The sequence below is a fragment of the Plectropomus leopardus genome, chromosome 18 (genome assembly GCF_008729295.1).
Source record: "Plectropomus leopardus isolate mb chromosome 18, YSFRI_Pleo_2.0, whole genome shotgun sequence".
Taxonomy (NCBI): Eukaryota; Metazoa; Chordata; class Actinopteri; order Perciformes; family Serranidae; genus Plectropomus; species Plectropomus leopardus.
The window spans coordinates 20,467,537-20,495,475 of record NC_056480.1 but is presented as its reverse complement, the minus strand read 5'-3'; the positions used below and the strand labels follow the sequence as shown (position 1 = coordinate 20,495,475).

The 27,939-nt window shown below is 41.5% G+C and overlaps 1 protein-coding gene across 2 annotated transcripts; it reads left to right on the top strand.

Moving 5' to 3' along the window:
• Nucleotides 1-288: 288 nt before the first annotated feature.
• Nucleotides 289-27,263, top strand: zbtb10 (zinc finger and BTB domain containing 10). 2 transcript variants are annotated; one of them, XM_042506357.1, is made up of 5 exons: nt 289-1,182; nt 8,756-9,782; nt 17,982-18,047; nt 21,629-21,804; nt 24,084-27,263. In XM_042506357.1, the coding sequence occupies exons 1-5, from the start codon at nt 520-522 to the stop codon at nt 24,372-24,374; spliced, it is 2,223 nt and encodes a 740-aa protein (XP_042362291.1). In that variant the 5' UTR covers nt 289-519; the 3' UTR covers nt 24,375-27,263. The 2 variants fall into 2 exon arrangements, with proteins under 2 accessions (XP_042362291.1, XP_042362292.1); XM_042506358.1 differs by lacking the exon at nt 17,982-18,047.
• Nucleotides 27,264-27,939: the final 676 nt, after the last annotated feature.

Sequence of the window (27,939 nt, the reverse complement as noted above, 5' to 3'; positions counted from 1 at the left end):
TGTACACACTACAAGTTTTAGTAAAATTCCTATAGGAATATCGTAGGGTTAATATGGTAACCCAAAGGGCTAAAGTGGGGCACACGAGTCAGCATTCATGGGCTGAGAGGACAAGCAAAGCCAAAAGATGAAAAGCATGCGGAAAATGGGTGCAGCCTTTAAAACACAAAAGCCCCCTGCTTGCTGCTGATCTACAGATCCCCCATCTTCCTTTAAAAGCCGCCCCCTCCCTCTCCAACCCCCCTTTCTCCGGTCGAGGTGCATTGTGGGGAGGAAAGTCGTTGCCATTCGACCTCTGCGGGGCCTGCGCGGACGCAGCGAGAACCCTGAAATTCATTATGCGTTTAAAACCTTTATTTATTTCCGCATAACCTACATACTCTCACCGGGAGGGCCAAAGCGGAGAAAAGAAACGACGACGGTCCATCTCTTTCGGATAATTCACCGTTTGAAGTACATTATTTCTGTCGGAGGGGGATACTGTTGAGAAAGTGAAGATTCTAATATATATTAAGAAAAATGTCCGGTGAGAGAAACCGCAGGTCGCTGGCTTTCCGAGGAGGTGGATTAGCTGGGTTAACGGGTTCCAGCGGTATCGGTGGGGGGAACTGTAACAGCTGGGAGGCCCCGGCCTGTCAAGACCGACATTTTAACGGGAACAGGCCGGATCAAGAGGAGGACAGGGATCTGGGGGCTAAAGGATCATCGCAGAGGAGAGTGGAGGGCGCTGGGTCTGTCAGCGACAGCACGGAACCCGAGGCGGAGGAAGAAGAGGACCCGGAAGAGGGCAGCTTGGCAGCCGGAGACGGCGACGACCGTGTCGGCTCTGTGGAAGCGGAGGACGGGTCCAGGGAGGGGGATAGCTTGACAGAGGGGAACGGTCCCAACAACGGCCAGGAGTCGGGAAGCGGAGCGACCGGGGGCGAGAGCAGGAAATCTGGGGTAGAGATGAGACCGCAGACGTTGCTTCAGAAACACTCATTATTCCACGCTTCGTGGTTGCAAGAATTTCCATGGCTCAAATTTTGCCAGGAGACGGGACTCATGTCCTGTTCTTGGTGTCACAACATTGCCACTAAAAACAGCGACGAGCTTGTCAAAGGCAGTCGCAGCTACAAACGGGCCTTGCTGCTGAGACATCACCTGTCTTCTGAACACGGGAGGAATGACCCCACCAAACAGGTAACGTTAGCTCAACTCTTTTCGCTTCGGTGCCTGCGTAACATTAAATGCCTGTAACACCTTTGTCATAACCTGTTTTGTGCGCCACTTATAATAACAGTTTCTACAACTTTTAACACGAAAATAGGCTATTACCTAAGCTTCAAAATCCCTTCTCCTGGCTGATTAGCTAGCATCAGCCTGCTAACCTGAGCTAACAACTAGCTTAGCTAACTAGCCGCTTTTAGCTCTGCTCTCGAGCCGGAGGTAGATGGGCAGTGACGGTCGTGGAAAGCCCCCAGTGCGGCTAATGTCTAGTAACTAGTACTGAAAACACACCGAATCAATTTTCAGTGTGAATGACACAAATATCTCAGTTTCAGTGCGAGTTTCTGCCCCTTTGTCAGTCAAGTTGCACGCACAAGCCTGCTCCAGTAAACACCTGCTAGTCACAACATTGTAAATTTAAGTTGATTTTACTTTAAAACATCAAGGAAAGCAAATGCTTTGAAAAGGTAAGGTAAGCAAATAAACCTAACAGTCTTAAGTTATGTTTGCTTTATATTAACTTAACATTTATTTGTATGTATTGAATTTTGTGAAGTTGTTGCAGCTTAAAAAAAGGACAACTGAAATTAACTTAATCTTTCTAAGTGTTAGCAACTAAGGTAAACCAAATTTACTGTGCCTTATACAGTATATGTAATCTGCTGGTTTCAAACACAGATTTATATATTTTTGAACAAGTTAACAAAATGGAATATGCAGAGATTCTAACTTAATCATTAGCAAAATCCTCTGTCATTACTAAGTTAAGTCAGATTAACTTCATTTACTTAAGTGTAACACTAAGACAGAGCAAAGTAATTTCACCTGTCATTTTTAAGTTGCAACAGAATTGCATAAATAAAATATAATTATGAGTAAAGTTAACATTTACATGTAAACTAGACATAACCTAAGATTAATAGTTTTACTTATTTACATTTTTCAAGGCAATCAGTTCCCTAGATTTTTTTTTTAAGTAAGATCAACTTCTCAGATTTGACAGTGGGTCACACTGGAGGCTATCCCATAAGAATCAGGGATTCATAATATGCCACAAATAACAGCCTGAAAAAACTAATGGACACTATTGTAGAAAATATTTTTTGATTCACACTGTACAGCAAACCTCTTTGTTGCATCAGCAGCTGTCTTGATTGCTAGCTTGCTGGAGGTCACACAATGGCAAGGCCTCGACCCTGGCAGCCTTTGGGGAACCACACCCCTACCACCCCCCCCCCCCCCACCCCCCACCCGTCCTCTCGGCCTCTCATCATGCAGTTCTGCTGGCTCGCAGTCCCGGGTGACCTCTGGCAGCATTTCTTCCTCCTCCACCTCCTCCTCCCTTTGGGTAGCTAAATTAGAGGCATTGTGCTAGAATGACCCCCCAAAATCCATACATGGTGTCACTTGCAGAGCTGGACAAGGGGAGGAGAGTAAATCATGTAGCCTGGAGCCTGACAACTTGCCTGGCCCGTATGAATAGGCATGAATGAGTGAAATAAATTTCAGTAAGTAGAATGACATGGCATCACCTGATCATGTCATCCACATATTTCCGAATTAATGGGTGCTAGTGTTGTACCTTTGGGGCATATCCTATGATTAGGGCCCTGTTCTGTATGCACAAGACTGAAACCACATTGGAAAATTGCCCCTCTTTATTTAATTGGCATATAAAGACTGTGGTTGTTAAGATTGAGGTAGGTGCAGTGTTATTGACATTATCCACATTTTGAATGTTTATAATCCAAAACAACCAAGCTATTTAGATGAACTATGTCTTTATTGATGTGCGTGAGGTCTTCTTTATTGGTTCATTATTTTTATTGCAGTGTTGGCCACATTTCTACGGTACTCCTTCAGAGACCTCATAAAAACTGGGAGTGCATATTTGCCCGAACAATCTCGTGTCAAAGGGCATTTCTCCCGTCAGCCCTTATTTTGAGGGAAAAAAAAGAAAAAACGTGTTGTTACTCTCTGTTCCTTGTACATTTCTACATCCGACCTCCCGATCCTGCCAATGATCTGGGCTGTCAGGGGAATTAAGCGCGGGGTACTATTTGACTCTAATTTGTGAGCGAAGAGGATTGCACTACTACATTTAGTTCCTTCCTTTGCACACGCAATCACTAATCAGAATGACTTAAAGTGATCCACTAACTTGTACACATCTCTAATTGGTAAGGAGGGCAGTAAGGGTGGATTAGGGGCTTGGTGTGGCTTTTCCTTAGCAACAAGGACCCCAGACATTGTACTGAGAGGTTATTCAGGTCGTTTGCTCGTGTGGAATAGAGCTGGGATGATTAAGTCCCATAGCTGCATTATAGGAATTGATTCAGTTCAGATTTGTATTGAACTATTTTTGGTGGTTTTGATGTTCCTCAGATTAGATTATTCTCTTAAGACTGCCTTTTTAAAATAAAGCTGTTATCCTCTCGTCATATATACAGCACTGTTGAAATAATTGTCAGCAGTGTAGGTTAAGCAAGGTAGCATTGTGGAGCAGTACATTAAAAGGGAATTATGGTGTTATGAGGCAACGTCTTGTTCTATTCACCCATTCCTGACGTTAGTCAGGCCTCTGCTGCATTCGTTAAAGCTAACTCGATTAGCCGTAGCACACCAGGGCAGCTGTGGTAAATGTGGGTCTCCTTGGAGAAGGGGGCTGTTGTCCTTAATTCTCTAGATGCTGTGCTGTACTCAGATTGTCCCTTATGCTCACTGGTAAAAGGTTAAGATGAGGCAAATGTAGCACATTGTTTCTTGTAGATCATATATGAAATCACATATCTGGGTCCTAAAACGTCAGTCTAATTGTCCAGTAACTGTTTTTTTCCTTTGTTTGTCTCATGTGTTGAACACACATTGGTTGTCACAGAGTAATCCCTTGTCATGAGCTCATACAGAGACTTTGTTCTCCAACAGTAGTTATATATACATGTACATTGCATAATCACCACATTAAGTTCGTTTCATTTTCAGTTCTCCCCTCACCCAGCCTCTCTATACACTACCCTTTTTCTTAATCACCTCTTGTCTCTTGTTTTCGTTTTTTGTTTGGACGTCAATACCAAATCAAATTCCCATCTGCAATACAGACACCTGTTCACCAAAACGCTGCAATATTCAAACTGCATTCATTCTCATGAAACCATGTCGGACGTTTGCCTCATTCAGTTTGACGGTCAAACAAATGTTTCACCTGCATCACTGTTTTGGTCTAAATGAGGATCAAGATAAGATAACACAACACTTTATTGATCCCCAGGGGGAACAAGTCATTTCACCCCCTCATTTTAGTCAAGACAAATACCACTCATTGTTAAGAGTAAGTCTCCCCGAGTGGGAAGGGGGATCCACCCAATGCGGTCTGGTGTCTGCCAGATAGATGGGATGTTTATTGGGGGCCACAGGTCAGGGGAATAGGGTGGGGTGAAGCCAGAGGGAGAATTCTTCTTGTTGAATTCGTCAGTGACTCTCCCCTCGTTTTCTCCCCCCCGATCTCTGCCTCTTCTGTCAGAGCATTGTTAGGAGGCCGGGAGACACTCAGTGCAGCCCTCCCACACCTTGGGCCAAATGCACACAGCGTTATTGTTCTAGCATCTGGGGACAGACTGGTCGAGTGAGGAGGGGGGTTGAGGGAACGATACAGTAGATGTAGGGAGTTAGGAAAGGACCGGTGGAGATGTCCTCAGGGCTGGGCTGGTCATGGGACTAGATTGATGGCGGGTGGGGGTAGACGAGTGAGGGAATGGAGGCTAATGTGTTCGTGGAACGTTAACAAAAACTGGCTGCAGTGGGTCATGTTCTGTGGGGACACTGCTGTATCCCATGATCTGTTTCCACTTAAAGGTCGGTTCAGTTCAGTTCTGTGCCCTTCTTTTGCGTTTCCATTGTTTAAAGTTGTGGATGGTAGTACCTTTGAAACCATCCCCATTTTTCATCACCCCTATGTTTGGGGTACTTGGCACACAGATTCAGTACCAAAAGGTGGAGCTAGAAACACTGCAGCCCGTTCATTGGTCAGTAGTGAATCAACACTGTGCTAAGGGCTGAGCTGTGGCTTGTTTTACCACTGTTCATACTGTGACAAGTTTGTCATACAACTATAAAATGAAAGGATGTTTTGCAGCCTCTAGCAGCAGCTGTAGACTGAGAAAAAATAATTTAATTCACTGGGCCGACCGCCTGCAACTTCTAAGGTGGAACATTTCCTTGTAATTTTACTCAGTGCATGAGTGGCTGATGTAAATCCATCAAAACACCTTCAATTTCACTTTTTGGATGACATACACTTTAAGTAATGAGACGATCAAGTGTATAAATATATATTAATTGTGACAGGATTATGTGAACTGCATATTCTAATCCTCACCTGGAAAAAAACGTGTCAGAGCTTCACTGTGCTCACTGTGACAAGGCGTTAATGCACAAACCTGCTTTTTTTTAAATATCCCATTGAAAGAGACTCTCACCCCAGCCTGCAGTCCCATTCTTTGGAAGATAAACAGGTGCAAACGTCCCTCTGTATCACCGGTGAACAAGAAAATACAGTGAGTGCTACTGGACAGAGCACCAACAAACAACAGCCCCACCTACATTGAAGAGTACTGTCTGCTTTGGGGATGCTAAACAGATCTAGGGTACCTCTTTGTAGGTGTTACTTTTGGTTCCAGCGGTACTATACCGAAAGCCGTTGATGGTAACGCAGCTTTTGAGGTGTGTCTCAGTGAGGCCAGTGCTTCAATAAGCTCTAGTTTATGACCATCTTGGTTTATTTAATCCACTTGTAAATCGGTTCTTATTGGCCACTCATTGTAGATTTTAAAGCTTAAAGATTATAATATAAATAAAGATTTTAAAGCGTCCACGTTAGACATAGATCAAAGGATTCTTCCTCCCTAGCGCCCTCTTGGATTCACTCACTTTCTGCCTTTCATTCTTCCGCCCCGACCATCTCTGGCTCAAATAAAAAACCAGCCACGTCACAACTGGGGGAGGTTGATATTGTCCCCACATTCTCTCTTGGCTCAGGCTGGTTTTGCCTCCAGCATGTGCTGTGCAGGGTTGGTCTGCTGGTTCTTTAAGCTCCCAGCTCACACGTGGCACATCTGGAGAAAGGATGATGCTGCTGCTGCTGATGAGGCCAGTATGGAGCAACTGATCCAGTACCAGGCTGTCCTAGCCTGACTCGAACAAGTGCACACGCTCTCACACAACTCATATCACAACTGGGCCAAGTCTTACCTCTCTGGCCCGTTGCCTTGCTATGTGTAATGGATAAAAGCTGTGGGGAGTCATGGGGTTTGGGGATGGGTTGGACAGTAAGTCGAAATGATAAAATAGGTCTGCAAATTCTCAGGTAATAGGAAAGCGTTTGTTTTTTGTGGCTATTTTTACTGTGTGTTTGAAGGTATTTTTGTTGCAGGATACTAAATATAATCCATCTTTTAGTTATAGCCAAGCAAGTTGAAAGCTTGTTAGGTCTATCAAAAGAGGAGAGCAAGGGATACAAAGCAGTAAAAACTGTTAGTAATCTAACTTGGAAGCATATCCTACACCTCTTGTTTTGAGAGCACTCCTGCCCTTCACCACACCAATCTATTCCACCACAGTACTCAACACGATGACCATGCCCCTCCAGAGGCTTTGATGTGTATATCATGGAATAATTTTTCCTCCTCTCTCCCCATCCTCTTCGCCCTCACCCACACGCACTCCGGCTCCTTTCTATGCTTGCGAGTGGGAGCTGCTGTGTAATAAGAGAGTGAGTGCCGAAACCTTTCACAAAGGCCTACAGTGAGTGGACAATGAGCCTCGGGGAGAACACGGGCTATTGTGAAGGCTAAAATGGGGTGACCCAACTCCTTCTTTCTATCGCGCTGGCTTTCCGTCCCCCCCTCTGCTCCACATTTTCTCCTCCGCCCTTTTTCTCGAGGCTCAAGGTCTCGCTCTCTCAATCTCTGCCTCATGCTTTCGCTCGTTTTCTTTGTGCCTGTGTTATCAGGCTTTTCTCTTTTATGCTCCAACCATTTCTCATCTTTTCACACTTACTCCTATCAGCTCTGATTCTACTTTCTCTCTCCATCATAACTATGCAGTACCACTCTCTTGTCTTCTATTATTTTGCATCCTTTTATTTCCTCCAGCCTGCAAAGTACATCCACTTTCCCCCCCTCTCGCTATCTCTCCCTCATTCTGCCTCTGATTTCATTCCATCCCATCTCTCTTCATCTCTCCCCTCCAGCTGTGGCAGAGGATGATAAGCCCCCCTATACTATCCTGTGTGCCCAGGCTGCCCTGGACAAGCGCTGCAGTGTGGAGGGAGTAGGGGTGGGGGTGGGGGTTGGGTGGGGACCTCAGAGAAATGGATTTAATCTGAATTACTCGAGCTGAAACCCCAGCTGTGTGTATGTGTAGGCAGCTTGGTTTCTGTGTGGTTGTGTGTGAGCGTACATGCGCGTGTGCGCAGCAGAGATGGAGGTGGGTGGGGGCAGAAATGCAGGGCTCGAGCAATGTGAATTATTCTGGATTAGGACATCTGCTGTGCAATTCTAAAATGAGCTGTAGATGTGTGCTGCTGCTTGTGTGTGTCAAGTGTAAAAACTATAATGTAGACAACACATGCAGGTTGCTATGCATTTTTGTTTTTTTACTGGGCTGTGTAGTTTGTATTTGTGCATATGTCAGCATACACATGTGTATAAACTCCCCTCTTCCCTGCTCCGTACCAGGCTGGCCCTTTGCCCTGCTGAGGGGGAGCAAGGGAGGGGGAGTTGGGCTGTTACAGGGTGCTAGTTCTATGCTTATGCCCGTTCCCCTCCCATCCTAAAGTCACGTTTTGTCCTGTGTTGGACACTGGTCAACAGTCCTCCTGGTCTAATTATGGCTCTTTTTACATACTGCAAAAAAAGAGGTGGTTTTATCATACAGAAGCTTAATGTGTGGAAAATCTTGGATCTTGCAAATCTACTTTTCAGACTTCAGAGGTAATAACCAAAGCCAACTTGGAAAGTGTAATCATTTACCATTAAAAAAAAAAAAACATCTGTCTTCTCTAAAACCAACACATCCTTTAGTGCTACTACAAATTGTACATGGATTTCTCCTCCTGTTTTACCACCAAAGGAAAATACCCGTCCTTTTATATGTTACATTACATACATTCAGGATTTATTAATTTGTCATCGGGCCTAGCAACATATATCTTGTATTAGGACTTGTGGACTTAAGTTTAAAAAGTTTGGGGAAAAAAAGGAACTGATGATGGGGCTAGGTAATACTACCCAGCCTAAAGGTAACACGCCTTTCAGTGCCTTTCCCACCTCCTCTGTAACAGAAGCCTGTCAAACCTGTTTCAGCCCTAGGGCAGGTGCTTCGTTGTCACGCTGCGAACCCCGAGGGTGTTTGTCTGTCTGTGTTTATTGTGAAGACAGAGTACAGGAAGGGCAAATATTTTGCATATACCTGTGTTTGTGCTTACCATTGCAAATTACTTGCGAGAAAACAAACCACCTTCAATAATTTCTCTTTGTTCTCTTAAAAGGAGACGATGAGGCCCTCAGACAACGCCAGCCCCTCCACTAACTGCTCAGGGGAAGACTACCGCAACAAACCCAATGAGAACTCCTACTGTTACCAGCTTCTCCAGGAGCTGGACAAGCAACGCAAAAGTGGCATCCTCTGCGACGTCAACATAGTGGTCTCGGGCCAGGTGTTCCGCGCACACAAGAACATCCTGGTGGCGGGAAGCCGCTACTTCAAAACCCTCTACTGTCTGACCAAGAGCGAGGCCCAGGACCAGGCCACGGTCACGCACCTGGATGTCGCTGCTGTGCAGGGCTTCTCCGTTATCCTGGACTTTCTCTACTCTGGGAATCTGCTACTCACAAGCCAAAATGCCATTGAGGTGATGTCTGTTGCTAGTTACCTCCAGATGACAGAGGTTGTACATTCATGTAGGGCTTTTATAAAGGACGCCCTGAATATCAGCATCAAGCAGGAGGCTCCCGATTCAGTGGTGGTGGACTACAACAAGAGGCAGATGGTGTCCAAAGAGGGACAGCGAGGGCTGGACCGGAAGCCGAGCAACTTCTGGGCCACAAGCATCCTGTCAAAGCTGTCGATCAAGGCCAGCAACAATCAAGGAAAGGAAGCAATGGAAGAAGAAGACGAAGCTGTCAGGGTGAAGGAGGAGGCCAGCGACATAGAGGTGACAGTGGTTGGGGGTGAGGGCTGTGCCCTGGTAACCCCCGGAGCCTCTGGAAGCTGGCCCCACCACAACGACAACTCGTCTGATTCAGTAGAGACCAATGAAACACGGTCTACGAGTGGCCAGGTGTTCGTCTGGAACGAGCCAGCCACAGGGGGCGCTGCAGGAGCACCCGCAGCAATAAAGCAAGAAGCTCCGGATGCTGCGGCAGGAAGCGGACGGAGGAAAAAACAGACCACCACACGGCGTTTTGTGTACAACTTCCCACCAGAGCCAGAGGAGGGATTTGACGAGGGGATGTTCATCCAGCCCTCAGCCTCCTACCCCAGAGAGGACTTCTCCTCCCTCTCCGAAAATGCTGGTATGGCACACATTTGTACCTCTAAACACACACACACCCTCAGTCCTGCCCCCCATATTATATGTATAGCTTTCACTGTTTACTCATGAATTTCTTATTCCCACTAGTCACACTGTATACTCACTGTAAGTGAAAGGAAGAGGCTCCCTTTTTAAAGTAGAGAGGTGCATGCAGAATTTCTGTTACATATAATCCCTGGAATGTAACATCTGTTTGTGGGATATGGAAATACATATTTTCCTACATATGTGTGCGAAGCTCTGTGAAGACACAATCGGGGCCTCTGCATTTTTTGCATTTTATACACCAGTGTAGAGCATTCTGTTAAAGGAGCTTTATGCACTAGAGGCTACTTAAACATGCAAAGCACAACTGCTGGGCCAAGGTCAAGGAGGAATTAATATTAAAAGAGGTGGTTGTAGTAACTTTTTATGATGCCTGCCAAAATTCTCCATTGGCAAGAAGATCGTAAAGGAATCACCAGAATGTTTGAAGAGAAATGCAGCGGCATAAATTGTCAGCTAACACTTTATGTGATCTTCAGCTAAATGCTTGGAATTTTCTTATATACGTGCATGTAAAGGCCCTGTGCACTTTCTGTGTAATTGTGTGCATTGCAGCTATGTCTGCAGACCTTGCCTAAAACTGCATCAACCTGAAGGCCGAGATGCTACAGCGACATCAGACACTGTCATCACTCAAATCCCCTTAGTCAGACCAGGTGCTGCCAGTGTTGGAGTGCATTTAAATGGCTGAGTATACACATGTGACCATGTCAGCTTTTTAAAATAAGGTGTAAACAATAGGGCTGCAACAGTATGAGATTTTCACAATACGATACCCATCATGGTTTCACTGTATACAGGATTACACAATTACTATTCACATGATTCGTTACAGTGATTTAATGGAATGAAAACAAGGGTTTCTTGGTTCTTGGTTCTTGGTTTAAAAAATATTGATTGAAACTTGAAGCCATTTTTTGCTATATGTGTAAAAGTCTAAAAGGCAGTTGGAAAGGAAAGGAGATGTGTGATCCTGTGTCTGGTTGCATATTTTTTCAGTATCTGAATGAGCAACTGCATGCATTACATTACATTACATTACATCAATTTTCATACCATTGTATACCTCAAAATCAGTATACAGTTGCAACTCTAGTTAACACTAAGTTCAAAATACATATATTGAAAAAAGATTAATTGGATTATATTCACAGTAAGTATGAAATTTATGTCCTTTATAAATTAGAATTAAGAACCCCAATTAAAGTGTGAGGGGAAAATACTTAATTGATTTTTGAGTTGCAAAAAAAATCTTACAGTGACAGATAAATATCACTTATTGACATCTCTGACTCCATACAGGCTCAAAATCATGCATTATTTAACCAAGATGCGTACCATGTACACATAGTATGCATGTGTGGTACACATGATACACATTTTTCTCACATACACCTCCCAGCCCAACCCCCAACACACACATATACACAACATTAACACCCATCCAATTCTGTGTAACTAAAGGAAACACTATGGCTTGATGCGTCTCTGCCTTATGTGTCCCCATCACCGTCAATTTAACCCCAAATATTTGAATTCGGTTGGTTTGAACAATGCTTGTCCCCACGCCATGTATTTAAATGATTTACCCAGCAGGAGGTCGGTCAGTGGGACAGAAGAGGATGACTCTGATAGGCCACGTCGCTTCAGTATTTGAGCCATTTTTTTACACTGTTTTCCAGCTTTAAATATAAGCATAATTTTAATCTAGCACTTGGAAATTGCACTTTGTTACTTGGTGGCAGCATTGCCTCATTTTGATCTGTCACCATACAGTGATGTACAGTATCCAATCATGTCACTCCCATGATCACAGATTCAAAGCCAACAAGCTTGTGGTTGCTGGCAGTGGGAAAAATCTATCATGACTACTAGTTTCATGATCAATTTATTGATCACATTGCAAAAAGTATGGATTTTAATCTTTTGATCATTATCCTGCTGTTTAAATGAACACAGTATTTGCCTATCAAGCTTTTCACCTGCTGTGCACAGCCAAGATGTGAGTCACTCCCAGCCGTGATCTCCACTAATCACTCCAGAGCAGGGGGCTTATGAAAATTACGCCCACCCGGACTGCTTTGTCTCAGCACAGAGGTGTGTATCCACATCGCTGCTGAAACTTGTTCTAAAGATGGTTTATAAGGTTATGTCCAATTCAGTGCTTTTGAAGCAATTTAAATGGACCTACTATGCTTACTTTCAAGTTGTATTTTGGGTTTCCAATTGAAAGTTTTTGTATGCTTTGATCGTAAAAAAAATAACACTTCATTGTCCTCATACTGTCTGTTCGGGAACACCTGTATTCACCCTCCGTCTGAAACTCCTGAACACTCCTTTTTACTCCTGACTTGTTAAGCCCCCCCCTCTCAAGAGAGCCCTGTCTGCTCTAATTGGTCAGTGTTTCCAGATCTTCCACATCACTGTGTCTTTGCACCATCATTGAAGCAGGTGAATTAAAACGAAAATTCGAAAGTGTCTAAATAAAACCAGACATGTTTCAGCAGGAATGTGATCAAAAATCTGAAACAAATTAACAACATCAGCATCCAAATTTACATGTTTCCTTGGCATTAGCATGTAGCTATATGTAGCAGGGTAGGCACATAATGTAAACACTTGAGTTGCATGCCTGGAGCATATCACAATATAAAAAATCCATCACAATCTGACGTCAGCTTGTCTCAAAGCAGAAAAAAATATTGGCAACAGTATTAAGAGTGGTTAGAAAAGAATACTTTTACATACATTAACCTTATTATTTGAAAACTGGCCATGTTTAATATGACCAACTGACATTATACATCCTACAGAAAATGAAGAAAAACATAATAGGTTCCTTTTATATGGCTCAGATTGCTATGCTATAATGTTTTATGAAAGAAAATAATGAAATGTCTATATTGAAAGTGAGTTTGAGAGAGAATCAGCTACCCTGAAAACCTCACACTGTATGCTGCACTATGCAAAAATGTTTAATCCATTTCAGTCATTCAATCAGTTTTTCAATCTTGCTCGATAAAAGTTTTTTTTAGCTTCCATCTTCTCCCTTTGATACCCTCTTCTCTCTGTCCCTTAATCTACCTATTGCTCCATCCATCCTATCCACATACAGTGTAGTGCTCGAAGTAATCTCTTCTCTCAGCTCCATCCTTCTCCTTCTGTTGGCCCCATTAAGCGTGGCGCTCCATGTAACCATAATGATATCACATATTAAGTGGAGTGGTATGGACCAGAGGGGGGAGGGGATGCGTGAGGCAGAAAGTGTGTGTAGCTAGAGAGAGAAGTACATTTTGTGTGCATGAGAGAGAGAGAGAAGCCCTCCCTAATGCAGGGAAATGAAGAAAGCAGGGGAAACATTTCTTCCCCCAGGCCTCCCTAAATGCACTTGAATGCTCTTAGTGCCTCCAACTCCTCCTAGGGCTCTTTTTAATGTGTGCACAAAGTGATCCAGGGTGTTGTAATAGCCCAGAGAGAGACGTTCACTTAAAGACTTGAGTTTGTCTGCATGTGTGCTAACTCGCAAGCCTTCTCGTCTTCATGTATCTTTGTTGTTTAGCTCCATGTCTCTGCTTAATGTATACTACGTTTCCAAATAAAGATAAAGTTAAGTCTTCAAGTTGGCTGTTAGTCACAGTAAAAGGTTTCAAGGCAACTGTTTACCCTTAAATGATAGTTTTGTGTTCAACAGTCCATTCATTCATACAGTAGACTCGATGTCAACAGTTTAAATATAGATCTGTGAAGTTTTCGTCTCTGTTAGGTTCTACAATTGCAAAGATTTGTCTGTCTCTCTATTGTTGAACATGTGTGAGAGGTGGTGACCAGAGAATCTAAGGAAGAAACGTGCAACACATTATACTGATGCTGTTTGATGTTGGAGTGAGAAGGAGGGTCTTTTGTGCCCCCCCCCCCCCCCCCCCCCACCCACACACAACACACACACACACACACCTCCACCCCCTCCTTTTTTTTCTTCTTTAGTCACAAGAAATTGGCATAGTTTTATATTAAAATTTTGGAGTTGCGCTCACTCCTGTGAGTTGTTTAACAGTGACTTCATACTGTATGTAACATTTTTCGGTTCCTGTTGTAAGAAAAGTGTTTTCCAAATGGTTTCTCGGTTCCCTTTAAGAGCAGTGTTGCTGTTTCATTTTTCAGGGGTTTTAGTTAAGATTTGTTTTGGCACTTCAGTTTGGACTGACTGTGGGTTTTTCACAGGGATTTCTTCAAAAACTTTTTTTTGTCGATCTGTTGAGACAAGGTGAGACAGGCAGGACAAACAAAAAGGAGATTAATATCTACAAGGACAAAATGTGAGCTCCCCCTCCTTGTCTCAGTCTGCAATGCTGAGTCCCTTTCAGTTTTTAAATCTAGACTTAAAGGAGCCATATATGACATTCAGAACATTGATTAAGTAACAAACAACTATTTGCTATGCGAGATAATAGTGGAGTGAAAATAATGAGCAGAAAATTAAGTCATACTACATCTGTATGTGTTGTAATCAGAGCTTCTCTCAGGGTTTCCATAGTCACGGAAAAGCTGTAAAAATCATGGAATTTCACAAATGTGTTTTTTAGGCCTGGGGAAGTCGTGGAATTAGTAAAAGTCATTGAAAGTTTTGGAAATGTCGTGGAAATTTATTAAATAAATTTCACAGTAATGTTCTGGGGAATCCCCTCCATGTGGGTTGGTGGGGGTGCTGTTAATCACCAAACCGCTGTAATACATTGCTATATCACTGTGGTGACAAAAAAATCCATACCGTCTCAGCCCTAGGTACAGACCCTTGCCGCTGGCTGGCTAATTTGGCGCTGCTATGCAATGCTCTCATGTGGCTGTTACCACTGATAACACCATCACAAGCCTTGGTGATGGGACTGCGTCACTGCTGTAGTGTAGCGCCCACCCTCCGATTCCTCTATGGTTAATACCGTTAGCTCAGTGAACACTAGGGATGTAACAATACATCGATCTGTATCGATAAATTGATTCAATGGTCAATGACCCAATATTACTGATACAAAGTAAAAACATCTTACATATTGTTATCTTTAATATACTTTATATATTATGAAATCCTCATGGCACATCTCTGTTACCATATCTGACCAAGCGCACCTCCTCCCTAAACATTCAAACAGCACTAACAGCGCAGCGTCAGGCAGAAAATGGCAAGCAGTCAAGAAAAAGATGATGAGGATATTAACATTACCTCATGTTGATTGCGTGCTCTGAAACTGAATCTGATTGAAATTGTATTGCGGCAGATATTGTGATATCAGCAAATATTGTATTTTTGGCCAAAGAATCAAAACAATACCGTACTGTGATGAATGTTATGATTGACATTGTTAGTCAACACTGTAAGTGTTGTAAGCACTGTTCATGCTGTTTGCACCGTTAGATGCTAGCTGTCACCTGGGCCATCTCCATGTTGAAAACCGTGTGCAGACAATCCTGGCTCACACTCTGAATCAAAGATACTGAATGTACAATAGAGTCTCATCTTATGACACAATTTCTTTCTTATTTGTTGGTGAAGTATTCATTGATTACGTGACAGCTACTCAATATCGGACTAAAGTAATTTAGTAGTGTTTTTCTCCATACTGTTACAATCTTTTTAGCCCTGCCTTCAGGCTTAAGGTTTTTTTTTCACTTTAGAAGAGGAAGGTGGATCCAGTGGTGTTAATGTAATATTATGTTTACAAGCACTTGAGGGTAGAAAGCTGGTCTGTCGTGGAGTCTACTGTGTGTGTAGTGTCAAAGCAACCAACTATATTAATGCCATTTATCACCCCATCTGCTGGAACGTACATGAAAAGATGGTTCAGTACCATTTATGGGCCGAGAGGTCTTAGTTTGTTCCCACAGCCTCTCTCTGCTGTCTAAGCTCGATTAGTCTTGTATAGCGTACAGTGGTCATTTGTTATGACTCGCTCTGGATATGTGTCACATGATGTCTAGCATGTTAGTTACACTTTACTGAAATATTGCTTTTCAAAGCAAAAATGAGGCACGACCAGGAAAGAAAATCTTGTCTTTTGGTTGTGAGATGCTCGCTCTGAAACTAGACAGACCCCTCTTTCACGATAAGTCGTCACTGGCTTGCATATTTGTGTTTGAGCCCATGAGCAGTCATCCACCAATATTAGCTGTCCCAGTTTCCCACAGTGATGTCACTCGTTTGGGTTTCATTTTGCTTCAGTTTGATCTGTGCGGTCATGCTCCGAGGATGGAAACATAATAGCACAAATGGTGGTATCCTTTCTGCTGTGATGGCCATCGCTTTAAAAACCTGCTTTTTTCTTTTCTTTCCTCTTTTCCAATTCCAGTAAAATTCAAGATTATTTTATTTGTCACCAGGGAAATTTTTCTTGAACATAAAAATAAACATTGCAGAAATAGAGAAATTGCAAAATCTAGACAACTGCAAACAAAGTGCTTCAATTACATGCAACACCGCCCCTAATTTTCATACACCCCTTATGTCCTGAGGTTAGGAGATTTACTGACAGACGGATGAAGGACTTCAGCTGCTTCTCTGGCTGTGATTATTCTACCCTAATGGGAGTAATTCATATTCTGATTACAGGACATGGGAGGCACCTGCAAAAAATATCCCCAGCCTGTTTTTGGCTGCAATAAACAATGTCATATATTGATTCACCTACTGGTTATTTTCTCTATAAATGTAGTCTTTAAAATGCCAGAAAACAGCCTGTCACAGTTTCCTAGAATCTGAGGTGTGTTTTTTTTTTCAAAGAAAATTCAAATCATATTCAGTTCACAGTTTTATAAGACAGAGGAGAGCAGAAAATATTTTTTTTAGAAATTGTGCTTTTTACTGTTTTCTTGAGAAAAATGTCAACAGCAACCTCAACCATGACAAATTAAGTTGCACGTACATATAATGACAAATAATAAAGTTAAGGTATTAAATTTTTAAAAAAAGGGAGAAAGAAAGTAAAATTAAAAAAGAGCTAAATGGATAAACATTATAAATTCACTCAATGTTAGTTCACCTGCACAGGATAGATACTACTGTGTGTTTTAGGCCCCTTTTGAGGCACAATTATAGAAGTGTAAATTAAAAAATAAAAATAAATTAATAATACAAAATAAAATTAAATAATATACAAAATCAATGTGAAGTAAATAAAATTTGCAACAAAACTATTTGAAAAAAACACAAAATATTCACATTGGAGAGGGTGGAACCCTCAAATATAACATCTTTTTTTCTTTTTTAACAATTGAAGGAAGACAGTTTAGGGAGTCACAGGAATGCCCATGTTGTGTGGAAAATACCAGTTGAAAGTGAAGGCTGGTTTCAAACATATAAGTACTTTGCCATTGCTGTCTGCTGTTACCACGCTGAGCCCACAGCCAACACTCGTGGCCAATAAATTCTTGGGTCTTCTCCAAACAACACTGTTGGGTTGTTTAAAGGGTGCGTGCTGCACACAGACGCACAGGGCAGGTGAAAAGCATTTGCATACACACCCGTCTCTGTTGAAGCGTGCACACAAACCCACCCACGCACAATAACTTTACCAATCCCTGCGAGGTGCAAAGCTGCCAGGGGCAGTCCCTTCGCTCCCTAATCCACTCTAATGCAGTGGGGCTGTCCTCACTATTCCAAATATTGACCCAGGGAGAGTGGACACACACACACACACACACAGTAACTTTACCACACACACACACACATACACACATGCACACATACACACTCACAGGGGCGTGTCTTTAACGGGCTCTAAGCGCTGATGCTAAAGGAACCGGACGTACACAGGTGCTCACACACAAGTTCTTACAAAAGCTGAGTGTAAGCTGAGCCGGTGCAAGCGTTCGGCTCTAATTAACCCCCTCCCTGCTAGAGCCCTGGTTACACCATTAGCGTGGCCCTAGCCCCGGGAACACTGCTTTACATATAGTGGAGTCCTGTGTGTGTGTTTGTGTGTTTGTTTGCCTGTGTTGTCAACTGAAACTTCCATTGTTTCATGTGGGGGTGGTTAGTTGTGTACACAAGGCGTTGTGAGGTGTGCACCCCCTCCAGGCTCTCAACCACCTCTCATCTCTCTTTCTCCCTCTCGCTTCTCTTGTTCCCCTCCCCCTTTCCCAGAGCTGGCCAATCAGATCCAGTATAGCATCATCCAGGACTTACAGCAAGGGGAGTCCTGGGAGAATGGTAAGACGCCGCACTCTCTAGACTACCGCTTAAACAAAATACAGCTGCTTTAATGATAGTGAAATCTTTAAAGTGCATTTTTCTCAAATGAGTGTGGGCAGTCTGAGGGGCTGATCACACCGAGATGCGTTGCTAGAAAAGCTTTGTGAGCAAAACCATTGTTTTTCTTCCTGGTGGCTTTTGGGCTCACATAAAAGTTAAAATATTTTTTCCCGCTATACTTTCCCGCTCAAGGCGCAGAGTCGCGCTGCTCATAATGTCACTTTTGGTCACGCCCACGCAGCACTGCTCCACAGGCACTCCCAGCTGTTTTTCCTGATGCGCTTCCAAGGCTTTTTTCGGATTGGTTGCGCCTGGTGCAATGCATCTCAATGCAATCGGCCCCTAAGTCAGTATGACTCCTTGAAAAACGGAGATAACAAACACTCTATTTCTATTAAGGGTTTGTGTTCAACCAGCGTTTAAACGCGTAGTTGACCTGCATGACCCTGTTACATTGACATTATCCCAATTTCAGTCTATTTACAAAAAATTTGGGAATACAAGGTTAAAGCAAATTTTATTCATTTAGACCTAAAATCACTAAATTGCCTCAAATGGGTAGCAGAGAGGCCAGTGCATAATGCAGCACTTCCACTGCATGGTTCGATTCTCTCTGGTGGTCTGCAGCATTTTAACTCCATCCTTAATATTGGCTCAGGTGGCTTCGAGATGTAACAAAAAAAAGTACCAGGCACTACCACAACTTTTTGACAGTGGAAAACCTAAAAAGGAGAGGAGCTACGTAGGGCCATGAAGTGGAAAAGTCAGCATTAATAGGCAACTGTTGTCTCCAGTACACAATGCTGTGCGCCCTAAATCTGTACTCTCTTATTTAGAGCATGCAAGTATGCAATGTGTTCACGTGTCAACATGAAGTATACTCAAAAACAAAGCATGCATTAGAAGTTGCTGGATGATAGTGCACAGGGCTGGGTAATGGTAATTGATGCTTTAAGGTATCACCCAAAAAATAGCACAGTACCAAGTAGAATAGAAACTTCTCTATTCAAACAATAGCTACATTTTTTTTATTGTACCCAGATGTAGAAAAAATGACCATTTGTGTCTTTTTGCTCACAACTCATCACCTCAAGCATTCTACAATTTATTGTGACATGCGACTGACCCACTACTACAGCAGCTACAACCTGTTCAGTCAGTGATGTGGTGAAGTAAAGCAAAATTTAATTAACAGTTCAGCGCGCTGAGATACCACCAAAACTGTCCAAAGTAAAGCAATATTACACGACCGTGGTGTTTGGTGGCATTTTATGCAACTGAATGCTTCAAATAATATGATGGGTATCAAATGGAGTGGGGGAAAAAAGGTATTACATGAAGGAGCTGGTATTGGAACTGGTGTCATAAGATTTAAAATGATATTCTGGTGGTAAAACAAATTTGTGAACCCCAGAGAACAAAAAATTCTGAAAAACCTTTTGCTGTTTGACTTGAAAATTTAACAGGCATTTAGTGAAGGATTCGATGAATCATGGCACAGACAGGTGGAGTTGTTGGTTGAGACAACAGTTGAAAAGACATGAGAGAGACACAGGAAAGGAAGCTGTCGTCAGATTGAGTCCTAGGCCAGCAAGATTGTATCTAAAACTGCAAAACTGTGGAAAATAATGGACTCCAGTTTAAAAATTAGGTGTTTTTCTTGCTTTTTTTAAAACAAATGTTTAGTTTTTTGATCATACCTTCTCAAAGCTAACTTTTGTTTCTGCATCTGTTATGAGAGATAGAGAAAATTTAAAGTAAACCCTAGACCCCCAAGACCTAAATAGCTGGCTAGCTGCACCTCCCACAAGGTGCTTCTCTGGCGTGTACAACACATGCACAGTGAAAAACACAGGTGACCTGCTTCTCATCAACCCTCTTCCTCCTCCTCCTCCTCCCTCCCCCCATAGCAACCTGCCCTGACAACGCCTCTGTTGTGTGCACCCTTGCTCAAACAAAAGGCCCTGGCCCTTCCCCCCCCCCCACTCTCTCAACAGTGAAGACTAGCCACTCTGTTTGGAGTCTTTTCAAAATCAATAGATTGCTTATTTATTTGTAAGCCCAGCTGTCCTTGGTGGCCTCTCTGCATAAACATCCGGGGGGGGGGTTATGAAGACGATGCTGGTGTGAGGACATCTTGAGTTCTTTATTTTTTAAAACGGTGAAATAATTAAACACCTGTTGTAGTCATTAAGAAGCATAATAATCAAGCTTGGATTATAGATAAAGGTGTTTTTTTTTTTTTTTTTGCTTTTATAATTGTTTTTGATGCTAATCATTTTATGGAACATATCCAGAATGATAGAGCAGACTTTGTAGTGGCTCTATAGCACAATCTCTCTGTTAAAAGGGCTTCACAGTGTTGGGTAATTAGCACTTGAGTTTATATGAAGTAGCTGCAAATTGACATTTTCTTATTATGAGGCAAAGTCATTGAATTATTACCTCTTTTATGATCATAGTCAATGATTTTTTTTATCATCTTACACCAAACTGCTTTATCATATCCATGTAGTACAACGACACATCTGCTGCTTTACATTCACTGCTAATGTGAATCTGCATCCTTTCTAACATTGCCATGGTGACTACCTTCAACATCATCGCAGACAAGCACCAGTTACTAAGCAACAGTGACAGAGCAGGATTGTGAAGTTCATATGGCCGCTAAAGTAATCAGTTTCATCTCTGCTGTTTAACAAACTTTGACTAAAGGGGCTTTTTGTGATGCATCAGTTTGTGGTGTCTTATTCCTTCTAATGGCGACCACATCCGAACTCAGTGATTTGATAAACAGGATATTGGTTCCTGACACACCCCTCTCTCATTAGAGGATCTATAGATGCAAATGTAGCTTTTACGATCATTGTCTTCTTCCTTCTGCAGTTTCAGTCCAGTCAAATTAAAACTTAACTCAAAGAACAAAACATAGTTGTGTTTTTTAAAGGGACAGTTCACCTGCCTTCTCCTTGATATAATGCAACTAAATGGCACTCGGCTTGTGGTGCTCAAAACCCCACAAAAATAACATTAAACATCACATCAGTGTCTCTTTCCAGAAATCTAAAATTGTTCCTCAAGATAATCCACAGAGCTTGTTGTGAACATTTTCATGCAGGAACTGTTTTCTTTCTACCAAACATCTGCCGCTGACCATATCAGTGCACAGAAGCACACATTCACTCATAGACGAGATATAACCATTAATGGCATCTGCCTTGGCTGAGCTGTAATGGTAGCTAGCTCAGTGGTGCTACGTGAGCTAGCAGTAGATGTACGCTTCCCTCTTTTTGGTGATACCAGAGTGACATTGTTCCATTTGGAGAGAAGGCAGACATTTTAACAGCCAATATCTCACACCAAAACAGTCTAGACTCATAAATAGCACTATAGTTAGGAGTAAAAATATGCTTTTTTTATTTTGTGTTGAACTGTCCCTCTAAGATATAATCATAATCACTAAAATATGTAACTAAATCTGTCTCTTGCTTACCTTTCTCTGCATCTGCATGCTTGTGTTTTTCTCTGTCTCCACCTAGGTGAGTCCTCACACCTAGCCCTCAATAAGCTCAAGTGCCCCCACTGTAACTACATCGCCAAGCACCGGCGCACGCTCAAGAGGCACCTGATCATCCACTCTGGCGTACGCTCCTTCAGCTGCGACATCTGTGGCAAGCTGTTCACCCGCCGCGAGCACGTAAAGAGACATTCCCTGGTGAGTCCACATATGCACAGGATCTTCTCCTCTCTTTTACACCACCATGTGATGTCCATGCACCATTTTGTGCCAAACACCACAGTGTTTTGGCCACCCTCACGTCTCTGCACTCCACCTCATGGTTTGTTTCTGTGAGCTTTTCGCTCGAGGGAGTGAGCAGAAAGCAGAAATATTTGGCTATGAGATCTGTCTTCAAATGTAGGGAGTGTTTTACACTCTCTCTGGTACAAAAGAAATCAATCAGAAATCAGGAGGCTATATTGTCATGGTAACACTACTTGAAAGGGCAGGCAGGTATTATGCTGTTAGATACAAATGTAATCCATCACAGTTTAGTTGAATTTAATGGGAAAGAAAACCTCTAAACTTGCAACTGCACTACCTCTGATTTATTCTTAAATTTTCTTTTTTTTTGTTATATTATGAACGACAGTCACAAATTGACAGTACAAACAGACCAATTTACATTACAAATAACTCAAACATAAATTAACAGATAATACAATAAATAATATTTAAATATTAATATTAGTTTATTAGTTAATATAGTCCTTTAATATTTAAAGGACTGCTCTGAAATTTCTCGAAATGGCACCTATTTGCTTTCTTGTGAGTGAGATGAGAACGTTGATACGGCACTCTAATATTTGCATGCTAAATATGAAGCTACCACTAGCAGACAGTTAGCTTAGCTTAACACAAAGACTAGAAATATTGAGGGGCCGCTAGGAAAAGCAGCAAAATCTGCCTACCAGCACCTCTAAAGCTGGGCATACACTGTACCTTTTGAGCCCATTTTAGAAAAGTTGTTAAATTCCACCCCCCATTGTACAAGTAAATTGTCTTCAATATAAAGCTACAGCTCACAATTGATGTGCTCACACTGTACGTGTAGACAATAAAACTGCCCCGGTGGACTGTGATGGTTATTGACAACTGTCAGTAAAGATTTGTTTAAAAGCTCCGGGGCAGGTAGACACTTGTTTTCCCGAGGTACGATTCATAATAATGCGGAGACAGAGGTTCCAAAAAGAGCTTAAAAGTCAATTTCTGCAAAAATGAGTCCCTATATCTCTCGCTCTGTCTCTCACACAAAACATACTCTCAAGTTTGCAGCACCAACACACTGGTTGGGTATCCTTTGTACTGATGTTGGAGAATCAACTTGTGGCTCTGCTTCAGCTGTCCGAGAGCCTGACAATGGCCAATCAAAATGTCTGACATGTCAGAAATTCATCCAAACATCCAACGGCCGGTCAGTAGCAGTTGATGATTGGTCCTTGCTCCTCCCTCTACACTGCACAGCATCTGACGCCTGATGACGCTCAAATTCAGTTCGACTCTAAAATTAGTCGAGCCGCTCAAAAGTCGTGTCAGAAGGGAGCTCAAATCACAGTGTATGCCGAGCTTGAAATTATGAATTAACACTTTTTCAAAATTAATGAAAATGCTTGTGATTTTTGTAAGGCTTGGTTGATACAAATCCATGAGGAAAATAAAAAAATACAGAACAGCAGGGCTGCCCCTCTCTGTCGGAGATTTGAATGATCCATTGGAGAACGCTCAGTTGAGATAACTTCAAGTTGAGCAGTCTTTTTTTTTTTTTGCTTGTCAGTGTGCTGTGGGACGTTTTGTTCACCAGACTTTGCCACGGAGTGAGTACTCTTGACTGTCACGCAACTCTTTGGTAAAGGCAAAGAGTTGAGACCTCTTCACCGTAAGGCTCCGAGACGACATAATCTTCTCTCTCCTGCTTAGAAGTAGTGAATTTACATCTGACAGCAATTTAGTACAACACAGTCTCTGGCTTTCGTTTGATATCTAGCAAAAAATGTTGTTGCACATTTCTGATCCATCGTTACCGCCGTTAACTTTTTAACTATATCACACTGAATGTCCTGCTGAGCCCCATTCAAACTGAAAAACTTTGTGAGGGACAAAAACAAAACCACCTTCTGGAACACCCCTTCCTGACATGTTATATCTTGACTGAATGTGCAAAAACAAAACAGTTCAGTGATACCTCCTTCATCTAGTCTGTAAGCCAAGCTAGCTCTCTTATAGTGGTAGTTTCATATTTAGTGTACAGATATGAAAAAGATGTCTGTCATATCAACTCTGAGCAGGAAAACAAATAAGCATATTTTCCAAAATCTCTGAACTATTCCTTTAAATGTCACAGTGACAAAGTGACTGGAGAGACCAAAATTCAAATGACAACCCGACTCTCCTCAACTCCCCTACCCTCTTCTTCTCTCTCCTCATTCCTCTTACAGGTGCACAAGAAGGACAAAAAGTACAAGTGCATGGTGTGCAAGAAGATCTTCATGCTTGCAGCAAGCGTCGGCATCCGTCATGGCTCGCGGCGCTACGGCGTGTGTGCAGACTGCGCTGACTCGCACCAGGCCACTCAGGAGGGCCTGGAGGCCATGGAGGGCATGGAGTTTCCTCGCGAGGAAGACTTCGAAGGCGAGGAAGGGGAATACCTGGAGGGGGAGGAGCCTACCGACAACGACCAATCAAATTGGGGCGAGGGCAACGCTGGTGCTGCCCCAGAAGAGGACTAAGAATTTAAACAAGCTTGAGAAACAAAAACTAAAAAAAAAGTTGATGTTTAATATATATGTATACAAAAACTAGCTGGTAAACAATCAACTCCAAAGTGCTATCAAACCTTGAGGTTACTTAATTGTGCAAGAATATGACAAAGAGATGGATTTAAAAACAAAAAAAGCTTTGGTAGAGTGGGAACTCCAAGATGTACAGATTTTATTGTTAAAATGTGTCCAACTCTGGGCCCAGAGCCCTCAAGAGAAAGATTCTATCGACGAATAATATGATAAATCAGGTTTTTGGTGATGTATTTTTATTTCCTTTTTTTTTTTTTTTTTTTTTTTTTTTTTCGGGGGGAGAGTTGCAGGGTGATGATGTAGATTTTGAGTTGGGGTAGGCCAATCATTTAAAAAAAAAAAAGCGAAATGTTAATTATTTAATTTATGAAAAGAGGTTATTATGGTCTTATCAGTAATTTTTATTTCTGTTGTTTTTGTCTGCGAGCAGAGGCACAGTAATGGCTGCTGCCTGCTGCACAATCTGAAAGTATATTGCTTGGTGCTTGTAGAAGTACACAGAAGAAGAGCATTATTGTCCACAGGAAGATTTTAACTTGCTCTGTAGATCTTGTTTAGATGCGCTAAATATTATTATATTATTCTTTTCAATTTTTTTTTCTTTCCCTGCACAAATCTTGGAACCAAAAAAATCTGTTTTGTGACTCTAATGTATCACAGCCATATTTATGATTAATTTAAGAGGGCTGTGGTATTGTGCCAAACAGACCGCACACCAAGATTAAGCAGGAAGCAAAAACTACTGAATACGCTTAAAAAAAAAAAAAAAAAAAAAAGACAACGTGAGGTTTTTTTGTTAAGCGGGAAAAAAGATGACTTAAAAAAAATTTACAAGGGGAAATGTTATTGCTAGCTTTATACAAATCACGGCGTCACAGTAACACTTTATTATTATTATTAAACAAAAGCATTTGACTTTCACTTAAAGCTTGAATTTTGCCAAATGATGAAACGTTTGGTGCTGTAATGCTTGTCGCAGAATACTGGACCTACAGGCTATATATGATGTTTATAATCATAAAGCTTAAACTGACTCAGTTATACATATGTAATCAGCTTAAACTATAGAACACTGTTGTGCTACGGCGACTATCAGGTATGCTTTGCCATTGTTTTTGAGCTTTTATTTTATTTAATGCACACACACACATACCATTTTGTAGATCTACCGGCAGTACTTGTAATTGACGTTTTGAGGACCTAAGTGGACATCAATACCTGTATACGTTTGTTTATATTTGGTACTGAGTTATAAAATACAGTATATATATATTTTGAATCACTTGAACGTTGGTTGTGAGGAGAAAGAAGTGTGCAGAAAACCCTGATGTGTGATGTTTAAAGTCTGAGAGAACTCCATTTTTCATGTGTAAAAGGTAAACAAAATGTCATCGGTTTAATTTGATGTAAGTTTTTTTTTTTAGTTTTTTTTTTTTATTATTATTTTTAGGTCTGCCAGGTAGAAAAACACTTTGTTCCACAAAAAGTGAAGCTCTATGGCGCCTCATAGACATGCACTTACGTTTGTGTTCATGAAAATAATTTTCTTCTATGTTTCTTCGCTTCCCCAAAAGCGGGTCTGAATGGAACTATATAAACTGTTGTGTCTTTCTTCCAATGCGCAACTTTTTTTTTTTTTATTAGACATTTTGTTTTTTTGTTATTTAATATTATATATTGACTCCAAAATGCAATCAAGACTGTTAATTTCTATTTGTCCAACCAAAATTGTTGTTTTTAATTATTGTTGAACTATAATGTATGAGAAAAGCCAGGTGAAAACTTGCTTAGTGTAGAAAATCCTTGCTTGTGTCTGTAATTGTTGAGATTTTTAAATGTTTTTATGCTACAGAATCATTCACTTTACCCTAGATACATATTTTGTTTAATTTTATCCTTTCCACAGATGTTTCCTTTCTCCTTTGTTATTTCATTAAGCACATATTTTCTAAAGAAACACGGATTGTTTGCGGGTTAAAACCTTGGAACAGCAGTATCTGTTCATATGCAGTGGATTAATATACAGTATGTACTGAAGTGCTAATGATACAGAAGATGTGTAACTTCCCTTTACTCTCAGTGGAAGAAGATATATTTTAAGTCATAGAGATATTCATCCTCTTCGTGTCACTTTTACCTTCAAATCACTGTGGGAGGGGTTATATTATGGATATATATATATCTATATATATATATATGGAGATTATATGAGATAAATATATATATATATTATGAAGAAGCTATTATTTAAACTAGTGGATTTACTTAATGGAACACATTGACAGCTCCAAACCTCCTGGCCTGGTGGTTTATTTCCGTGAACTTTAACCTTTCGCTCTCTCTCTTTCTCTCTCTCTCTCTGTTCACGCTGTGTGCTTGCTCATCACACCATCCTGTTGTCTTGTTTGTTCTTTTGATACTATTTACCATCCTACTGATTTTACTGTAATGAATGAAAACTCAAAACTATGATGTATCATTTTAGATTTTATGCTGTATTTGTTATATGGACAAAGAAAAAAAAAACAACGAAAAACTAAGCAAAAACACTACAGATGTAAAGCAGAGGTTTTTTTTCCCCAGCTGTATTTTTTTACGCTGTTGCAAAAGGTTGTATTTTTCAATTTCTCTCGAACTTTAACAGTGATGCAAAACTTGGGCCGCGCCTCAGTGCCCTCCGAACACAAAGCAAATTCAGGTTACTCTTTTTACGTTTTTATCAAAGGTTTTCAAAGATGGAACTACATTCTCCTTTTTTCTGTCTGAATTGTACTACTGTCCCTCTCTATACTACATTTTAAGAATAAAACTTTGATATTGCTTTAAGTTTTTTGTCTACTTATTTTACTTTTCTCAATATGGCTGAAACAAATCTCTTATTTATGGGATTTTATATTTTATAGTACATTTATATTCATATTATTTATAGTTTCCTTGGAACAAAGAAGGCATGACCCGCCCTACTTTGCCTTACTCTGCCCCTGATTGGCTTACCTTGACATTCTTACTCTAACCTTAACCAATCCAAGCAACGAAGGCAACAAGTACTAGCCAATCGGAAGGAGAGCAGGGCGGGTCTTGCCTTCTCTATCATAGGAAATACAAATTTACCGGCCTGGGCCCATGGCCTGGGCCAAATACATGGCCTCTGTTAGCAGTGTTTATGGTTAGCATAACAGGAATTCAGCAATGTAAAAAAAAAAAAGGTTGCTTCCTTCTTATAGTCATATAATGCTTCACCCGGTGAGCACCAAAGTGACCAAAATTAAGCGCACCAACAATGTAACCGAAACAAAATGGAAACTAGCCTGACTGGGCTAACATGCTAAAGTGCTCACGGTTAGCGGGAGCTGCCGCCAGTGGGCCAACTTGTTCTTCACTGATAATCTTTTACTGTCAGCCAGATCTGTGAGGACTTTTTAATTTTTGGCAATAATTATAATCCGTGATATTACGATATTCGATTTAACAATTGTGAAATGTGGGAGCGCAGTGGGACCGA